At 47.5% G+C, this 9,519-nt stretch overlaps 1 protein-coding gene across 2 annotated transcripts in view; it reads left to right on the forward strand.

Annotated features, from left to right (window-relative positions):
• The window catches only part of LOC143041009 (uncharacterized), a 224,323-nt gene extending 216,176 nt beyond the window's left edge, over positions 1–8,147 (forward strand). For both annotated transcript variants that reach the window (XM_076212551.1, XM_076212560.1), the window contains exon 5: positions 7,579–8,147. In XM_076212551.1, the coding sequence (XP_076068666.1) occupies positions 7,579–7,964 (386 nt within the window). In that variant the 3' untranslated portion in view covers positions 7,965–8,147. The remainder of the gene's footprint in view (positions 1–7,578) is intronic.
• Positions 8,148–9,519: the final 1,372 nt, after the last annotated feature.

The raw sequence follows: 9,519 nt of genomic DNA on the forward strand, positions 1-9,519 counted from the left end.
ATTTTTTATTTCTTACAAAGCATGTGTGTGGTCTTCATCCGTTGACTGTAAATTTGCACAGCTCGATCCGCTTACACGCACACATACACACAAAAGGTTGTACGAATGTAAACACACTGAAGACTGCAGACGAAGGATGGGTGGTGAATGGGAGTGGGGATGAAACGGGTGGGAGTGGATTTATGCCTTTGACTTTAGCTACCTTCCCTTAAAGGAGGGGAAAATCCGTTGGTATATATATGTATTATAATTATAGTTATTATTATTAGTAGTAGTAGTAGTATCAAGATGAGGTGAAAGCAGCCTTAACATGATGACCTTGTTTGCGTCACCCTTGTTATAGGCTTTGATCCACTTGAATACCTCTATTAGATCACCCCGCGCTCTGCGTCTTTCCAGAGAGTGTAAGTTAAGGTGCCTAAGCCTCTCTTCGTAATTTAAATTTCCGAGCCCAAGTATTATTTTGGTCATTTTCCTCTGTACTGATTTTAGTAAATGGATGTCCATTCTATAGGACTGTACCGCATAGTCAAGGATGGGTCTAACTAACGAAATGAAACCTAATGTTCTTTTGGCTTTATTCCTGGCGCTAATGCACTGTTTCTTGGATTTAAGGTCAAGGTTCACTAGAACTCCCAAGTCTCCTGCACTCAGTTTTCTCTAAAAATGTGTTATCTAATCTATATCTGTTTTCGGGGGTTGTGTAGCCCTACGTTTAACATGTTGCACTTTGAGATATTGAAGTTCATTTGCCATTTCACCGATCATGCGAACAATTTGTTAAGATCATCCTGCAGAATCTGGGCGTCGTCTCCTGACCTAATTAGGCGTCCTATTTTAGTGTCGTCCGTAAACTTACTGTCACTATTAACCCCATTGTCCAAGTCGTTTATGTACATAATGAACAAGTTATCCAAAACCGAGCCCTGGGGAACTCCAATAGAAACACTCCCCCATTTGGATTTTATACCATTTATGTTAACCTACTGTTTTCTGTCACTGATCCAAACTTTAATCCATTCTAACACTTTTTCTCCTATGCCATGGGCTTTGATTTTATTTAGTAGTCTCTGGTGGGGCACTTTGTCGAACGCTTTGCTAAAATCAAGGTAGATAACATCGTAACTATCATTTTTATCTAACGCCGTACATACTTTAGTGTAAAAAGATAGAAGATTAGTCACACATGACTTACCCTTGGAGAAACCATGCTGTGAGTCACGAATGAAATTATGTCTCTTGATGTGATCTATTATTGATTCAAACATTTTACCCATAACTGATGTCAAACTGATTGGCCTGTAGTTGCATATAGACGATTCATCTCCCTCTTTGAAAACAGGAACAACGTTTGCCTGCCCCCAAGCAATAGGCACAAAACCAGTGTCTTCCGACTTATTAAATATTAATGTTAACTGGTCGCAGGTTTAAAATTTACACTCATTAAGCACTCGGAAAAGAATCGGCTGGACCCGGGGATTTTGTAGCTTTAAGTCTTTCAATCTGCTTAACTACTTCTACCTTATTAATGCTGATATTAGTCTACTTTCTTCATCCCCACTGAAAATCGTATAGCAGTCAGATACCTTATGTAACCTGTCCTTAGTAAACACCGAGAGAAAATATTTGTTAAACGCCTCACTCCTTCCCCCCTCCGATTCTATCATGACATTTTCTTCGTTTTTAATTGGGCTTATTCTTTCCCAATTTTTTGTTCTGTAGAGATGAAAGAAGCCCTTTGGGTTGGATCTCGCTTGTCTGGCAACCTGAAGAGGAGAATGTCTGTTGAGGAAGGGAGGAGACAGAAGATAGGGGTGAATGGAGAATGGGTGTGTATGGATGGTGCTGTGAAACATGGAAAGGAGTGGGTGGGCGGGGGGGGGGTGAGGGAGTATGTGTGAAAGACATTTTGACACAACCCGAAGGGATTTCTCCCCGTCTTCTCTTTTCTGCATGAGAAAACGGGGAGATGTGAGCTGTCTTGCTAAATTGCTTCTGACCCTGGTCAGTGAGATGCAAGGATGACTCGCCATCCAGGATGAACCCAAGAAAAGAGTGAGGGAGGAGTCGTGAATGGGAGTGAAGTATATGGGGATGAAATGGGTGGGAGTGGATTTATGTCTTTGTTTTTTGGCCACCTCCCTTGTAAGGGGGAAAACCCGTTGGTATATGTATGTATGAATTATTATCATTATTATTATGACTCAGGTGAATGAGTGTGAGGAGATGAAACTGAACCGGACTCGGGGAATTAATATGAGTTAGTGTCGTGCGGGAGAGAAAGGGTGGAAAGGCATGACGAAGTGAGAGGGAGTCGGGGAGAGGCATGGAGGAGGCGGAGGAGGCACTGGATAGAGGCGCATCTTTGGCAAGAGGCATTATGCATTTGCACGCCTCGTGCGTGTGAATGCGTGCGTGCGTGAGCACTTCACGTATAAGCAAGTTCTCTCACACACGCACCCACATGGGAGAGGCGCGTGGGCGTGAGTGCCTCGCCCACCATTCGCCTTTGTCACGCCCGTGGCGACGTCATCCTCGCGTGCTTAGGGGGTGAGAGGCCGGCATCGTTCGAGTGAGGAACCAGGCCTGGTCTGCCTCTCCTCCCTCTCTCCCTCTCCCTCCCCCTTCTTTCTTCTCTTCTTCTCTTTCTTTCCTTTTTTTCGCAAGACTTCCAGGAAGGTTTGTTCTCCTCAACATTTGGTCTCGATGTAGTTCTTGGTGTGCAGGCACCTCCGAGCATTCGAGAATTCGCTCTCGCTCTATCTCTCTTTCTCTTTCTCTTTCTCTCCCTCTCTCTCTCTATCTCTGTCTAGGTCGTGCCTCAGGAGGAAGTTTGCCTCTGAGTGTTTATCTTCATTTCATTTTCCAGCTTAGGATTGGAACCCGATTCACCATAACAAGTGTGGAAAATGCTGGCAAGAAAAAAAATAAAATATGTACTGTATATATTAGCTGTCGCATCACTTCGAAGTAACTGGAATCCCTTGGGCTGCCTCCTCTTCAGACAGACAGACAGACAGGCACTATCTCCAGTGCTTCTCTTTGTATCGTTTACCATCGTCCTCAAGTCCTGCCTTATCAGGTTTTCTCAGATAGAAGAAGGAAGTATAAGACGAAGATTGTTAAAGGAATACAAAGGAAGAGAAAGAGTAGAATAGAAATAATAATAAGGATAAGATGAGATTAAGAACTTGTCCACCTTTAAGCATTGGAAGCGGAGAAGAGGACACGGAAACTTTCAGTGATTGAGGACGATGGTGGGAATCTTGTGACGCCGAGAGAGAATTCCAACAATTGTGAGTGTAGAGAGAGAAAGAGAGATAGGGCAGAGAGAGAGAGAGAGGAGAGACAGATAGGGCAGGGAGAGAGGAGAGACAGATAGGGTAGGGGGAAGAAAGAAGAGAACAGGCAGCCAGTCAGTAGGGCAGGGAGAGGGGAGAGAGACAAGACAGGCAGGTAGGGCAAGGAGAGAGAATGAGATTTAGACAGACGGACAGACAGATAGGGTAGAGAGAGGAGAGACAGACGCACAGACAGGCAGACAGACAGCAGGACGAGAAAGGGGAGAGACAAACTGATAGGCAGACAGAGAGGGGGAGAGATATACAGACAGATAGCCAAAGATATAAATATATATATATATGTGTGTGTGTGTGTGTGTGTAGGGAGAGAGAGAGGGAGAGGATGAGGAAGAAAGATAGACAAGAAAAGAGAGAGATGGCAAAGATCCTTGGAGGAAGAGTGGTGTTAGTGTCGGAACAGGTAGAGAGAGAGCTGAGACGGGTTGGAATGGCGGGAAGTTGGGTGGGAAAGGGGGCAGGGAGGTGCAGGCATTTCGTTGAGATGTTCCACGTTGAATTGGAACGAGGTCAGCCCTCGCACAAAGAACTTGCCAGCGAAGCAGTTTTTACACACGCGTGCACTATACTCTGTCAGCCATGGGGTCACCTGTCGTCGTGCTACGCCGCCATTGTGGGAAGGCTTTATGTATCGCTCGGCTCGTGTACATTACGTGCAGTGTACCGCTTGTATGCCGAGTGCGCGTGTAGGTATATGACATGCATTTCATGTAACCATTTCCAGAGATAAAAATATTAGTGGAAAGATTTATGTGTGTGTGTGTGTGTGTGTGTGTGCGCGTGCGTTCTCATACTTTTGACACTACACTTTGTATAGATAACTGTAGCTGTGGAATTGCAAACCGTAATCTATTTGTAACGCAATGGACATCAATGAAAATATTTTTAAGTTACCAATGTTGCATGAGGTTGTATGTGTGTGTGTGTGGTGGGACGTGAGGGACGGGAGTATATGTTAAATTCAATTTAAAGTATGAGATATTCATGAGGCAAATCAAGCGTATCCGGCGGGACGTCCGTGTGACGTCGAGGCAACCAGGGCAGGGCAGGGGGTCCTCCTCCTCCTCCTCCTCCTCCTCCTCCTCCTCTTGCATGCCGCCCTGCATCACATGAGGGGAAGTCTTGGTCGAGATCGGCCTGAATGGTCCACTGCAGGACCGAGCCGTCCTTTCGGGAATGGTGAGCCTTAGTACCTCCTTGCGGCGGTCAGCAGAACATGCCTTCTTACGCATTGTGTTAGATGTAATATAAGGATGTCTGTGTTTATATATGTATGCGTGTGTGTATATTGTGTGTGTGTGTGTCTTTTTGTACGGATATATGGGCACCTTTTACGAGTTCCTGCTCATATCTATAGATTTTATTGGTATTGAATGCGATGAGGTGCCTCCATTTAACTAAAGAATGCCGTATTGTCCTGGCATCACGCACACACAGAAAGAGAGATTAGAGGTGGGATTGAAGTAGTGACCTCCCACTGGGCAGGAAAGAGCTCGTCCTGTCTCTCCTCGCCCTTCTTTCAAGTCATCCACGACCTCCACTGAACGAAGAGGACGACTTCGGCGTCGTCGTCTCGTCTTCGTCGTCGCCGTTTTCTGTTGTGCTCGAGTGACGAAGGGCTCTTGATTCGACCTCACGATAACAAATGCGACGCGCGCCTGAACTCCTCTTCGGCCATAAGATCTATGATGTGCGTCACTGTAATGAAAGGTTTGATCAACTCTTCGCCCCCTCACCTACTTCCACCTTCCCAGAGGGCAGAGAAAGAAGTAGACTGTCATTGTTGGAAGGCACTGACATCGCATGGCTGGCCCGGTTTCGCGGGGTTTGTTCCCACGGGGCGCGCCGGCCACTACTACTACTACTACTACTACTACTACTACTACTACTACTACACCACTACTAGTTGTAGTGGTAGTACGTGAATCTAAGGCACTTTTGCAGACACTCATTCCAGTTGTTCCTAACCCATGAGGTTTTGGAACACTACCAATGTATTTATTGGTAGCTGAATATTAGGTACATTTCTATACACACAACGTAATTTTCATAAGGATTTTTCATTGTAAAGAAAAATGCTGCTCACAAAAAAGTAATTCACTCAAAGGAAACCCACATCTTGATGTATCGAATACACTCACGTGTGTAGTAGGAAAATCCGTCCGTTGTAACGGATCTCCTCAGATTGCTGCTGCTGCTGCTGCTGCTGGGGTTGAATGTGACGAGGAAAGGCGGGGGGGGGGGTGCACGTGGACGTGAGCCCATGGCGGGGAGTTGGGGGGTGGGGGGTTCTCCTTCGTGACGCACGGACCCAGTGCTGCTGCAACTCCTCACCCTCCACCCCACCCCCCATGGGTGTGTACCACATGATTTCCATAGCCGTTGCTCTCCCCTCCCCTCCCCTACTCTCCTCCCTCCCTCCTTCTCACCCTTTCTCCTATCCCCACCCCCTTCTTCCTCTTCCTTCACTTTCTTTTCCATTTCCCATCTCCATCTTCCCCAGCTCCACCTGCTCCTCGTCCTCCTCCTCCTCATCTTCAACCACATCCACTTGTCCAGCCACTACACCTTCCCCGCCCCTCCCTCTCTCTCTCTCTTCCTCCTCTTTCACCTTTGCCACGCCTCCTGCACCTCTTCCTCCTCCTCCTCCTCCTCCTCCTCCTCCTCCCTGCCTCCTCACCGTCATCATCAAAACTAAAAAGATGAAAAAAGTGACCTGAGCCAAAGAACGGGTGGGTCTCGTGCACAAAGGCGTCCTGCTGCCCTGCGTAAGAGTGCGCGCGTTCGTGTGCGAGGCATGTGGCATGTGTGTATGCACGTGTGTATGTTCGTTTGACGTGCCCTGCGTGTGTGGTATTGTATATGCACGTGTGTGTGATTGCGCTTGCGAGCGGGCGTGATATATGTATGCGACGTGCACGCGCATACGCACACGCACTCAACTAGAGAAGGTACAATACTGAAACTCAGGCGTCCTTATCTATATTTTTTGTTTCTCGAGTTACATTATAGGATCTCATGAAGACACGAGTTCTCAGAGCTTGTGGCCCCGACTACCTCTCAACTGGGGGTGGGGTGTGTGAAAAAATAATAACTGTATAATACGCTATATATGGCTTACTGTATGTTAAATAGACACGTGTAGAATGTATATTTCCTTTGTAAATTTTTATGTGTTCATTTTTGTGTATTTTACCTTGATATAATTATTATTGTTATCCTCTATTAGTATTTATACTATTTGATTTAATGTTGCCCTTTATTGTGGAAGTGGGTAAATTGCTGATTGTATCAAGGCGAAGAGTAAGACATACATACGTACGTACGCATGTACATACACTGTATAATGCACTTATTTATGTGTCATTGGAAGGGTTGGTTGGGGGTCAACTCCGCAGGGATGGGGGGTTGAGGATGAGGAGGGGGGATCATCACTGAGTATGGGGGATGTGAGGGAGAGAAAGGCCGACAAACGACAAAGAGAAAACCACTCCCATCCCCACCCATCCTCGCTTGGGATTTGACTTCAGAGTAATTGTTCTTTGGCCAAATAACAGCAGTTATCTTTTACGGGTGGAGTGGGCCCCTGACACGATCCCAGCGCAAGCTGGGTGAGGGAGTGAGAACTGGCAGAAGACAGGAAAAGGAGAGGCCAGAGCAAGTGAGGGTGGCATCTCTCCCTCCCTCCCTCCCTCCCTCTCTTTCTCTTTCTCTCTCTCACCCCCTCTCTCCCTCCTCTCTCTTTTCCTCTCCCTCCCTCCGTCCTTTCCCCCCTCTCTCTCTCTCTCACACACACACACACACACACACACACACACACACACACACACACATGCCGACAGGAGACCTGCCATCCCATAATGATATCGGATGGAAATAAATAAATAAAGTAAACGAACACACAAACAGACATTACAGCATTCTCTCTCATCGCTCTCTCCGCGTGAGGCCAAGCTTATGCGCCCGCAGGACTTCGTGCCGCGGCCAGAGCTGCTCGTGCTCCACTTGGATAGTTTCAGCTGAAGAAGTCTCTTGTTTTTATCACCCTCTTATTGCACATGCGCAGGTCGTGTCTCGTTAGATTTCGTTTTTTTCCGTTTGTTGTCGGGCTGTTGCTGCTGCAGCGCTGGTCTGACGCCGCGTTGGCCTCTCTAAGATGTCTTCTTGTCTTAATTTTTTTTTTTTCTTGTCTAACGTTTGTCTTTTTCTCTTGTTGCAGTGGATGATCACTTTGCCAAGGCTCTCGGGGAGACGTGGGTCAAACTGCAGGCCGAGCGGAAGGAACCCGCACCATCGCCTCTCTCCGCCGCCGCCGCCGCCGCTGCCGCCATCGCCCCCTCGTGCCCGGGCTACATCGGCGCCACAGCCAGCAGGGGCTCGTCCACCGTGCCTCCAGCCTCCGCCTCCGTCCCCGCCCCGGTCCCCATCACCTTAGCCTCGTCCTCAGTGTCCATCACCAGTATACCTTCTTCTGCGTCTCTGTCTCTCTCCACCTCGTCCTCTTCAGCTCCTTCAAGCCTAACGCCGTCCTCCTTGACCTCAGTCGACCTCAGAGTCACAAAGGTCAGCCCTCCACCGGCACCATCCGCTCTCGTCACTACGTGAGCGCCACATGCCAGGAAGGAGTCGTAACTGAAGGGCTTTCCATGGTTTCCGTAGCCTGCGAGGAGAGCAAGGGCGAACGCTTCTCGGGAGCGGAGCTGGGACACTTGCAGCAAGTTGCCCCCGTGTGGAAGGCCGTGCCCCCAACCCCTAGGGGCGGGAGATGGGGGGCATCGTAAAAGAAGTAACCCGGTTCTGGAGAGAAGTTCATCGGGCATCTGCTGTTGGGTGAGGTCTTGGTGGATCTCTGCCCCTCCAGCCGCCGCCACCAGTGCGCGCCCTGAAGGCTTCCGGAAGACTGGTGGGAAGACCCCCCTCCCTCCCTCGCCTTCTTTCATCACTTTATCAGTTGTTTTAAAGCTTCGTCCATGACAAAATTGACCCTCTACGCTTGTTTGTTTTTAATAACATACAAACGCGCGCAGGCGCTCTCTCGCAGAATCCATACATATATGGACCCAAAAGAAAAAAAAAGGGGGGGAGCCTAGCTTGTGTACGACAAAGAGCCACAACGCAGGAACTTTAATGTACATATATATATATATATAAGACGAGCAGCGGAACACCGCCGAGCTCTGATCTGGACATAAGCTTCTGTACATAACGCCTGTAAACTATTCCTGTAAATATGTTCTGTATATAATGAAGTCTAGCTTGTAAGGGGTGGCGAGAGAGTCTGTGATTATTGTGTCGAGTCCGAGAAGGTGAGATTTTGGGCCGTGTGAAGGCCCTAAGGAAGAAGAAGGAACCTTGTAGAGATGCGTGGACGAGCAACAGGAACCTGAGGTCGGAGGGAATGAAAGTAGGTGAAAAGAAGGAAGGAAAAGGAACATTGGCCGGGAGACAAGTCGGACTCGAATGGAAAGAAAAAAAATAACTTCAGGATTTCTAGTGACCTAGTTCTTGAGTGTTATTCACGCTGTTATGTTCTACGCGTCTCTTGATCTCATTATGTACTGTCTAGAGGATAGAAATAGAAATAGAAAAAAAAGGAGAATAGACTACATGAGGTTGACTTAGAAGTCTGGGACCTGATGGTTCCGCTATGCACATAGAAATGTACTGCTACCATTATTAATATTAAGAAATAAAAAGATTAAATGTGTTTTATCATATGTATGGCTGCACGCATATACTTACAATGACTTCTGACACACAGACATAGGCACACATGAACGTGTGTATGTACATACACGTGAGGCGTCATCTTGTATATAAGCGGGCAAGCTGTATACCACAATGCTTAGTACAGGGAACGATAGTTGTCATTACGAGTTCCGTCTTTGCTCGTTTTGTGGTGAATAACAATGTGGGCTGCTCACCACCCATGTCTCACGTCATCATTCAGGTTCATTTACATACACACACAGATCTGCACCTATTGCCCTTTTCAAATGCTATTCCCATTTTTTTTAATCGTGATTGTTAACCAGCGCTGCCTCCCTCCCTTCCTCCCTCCCTTCCTCCCCCTCACCTCACCTTTCTCCTGACGTCACTGTGGGCGACGCCCTTCCGTGGTACAAACGGTTTCAAGGCAGCCTGTGAACCCTTCAACCCC

This window comes from Oratosquilla oratoria, chromosome 2, assembly GCF_046742065.1.
Source record: "Oratosquilla oratoria isolate Oo_2021 chromosome 2, ASM4674206v1, whole genome shotgun sequence".
Classification (NCBI taxonomy): domain Eukaryota; kingdom Metazoa; phylum Arthropoda; class Malacostraca; order Stomatopoda; family Squillidae; genus Oratosquilla; species Oratosquilla oratoria.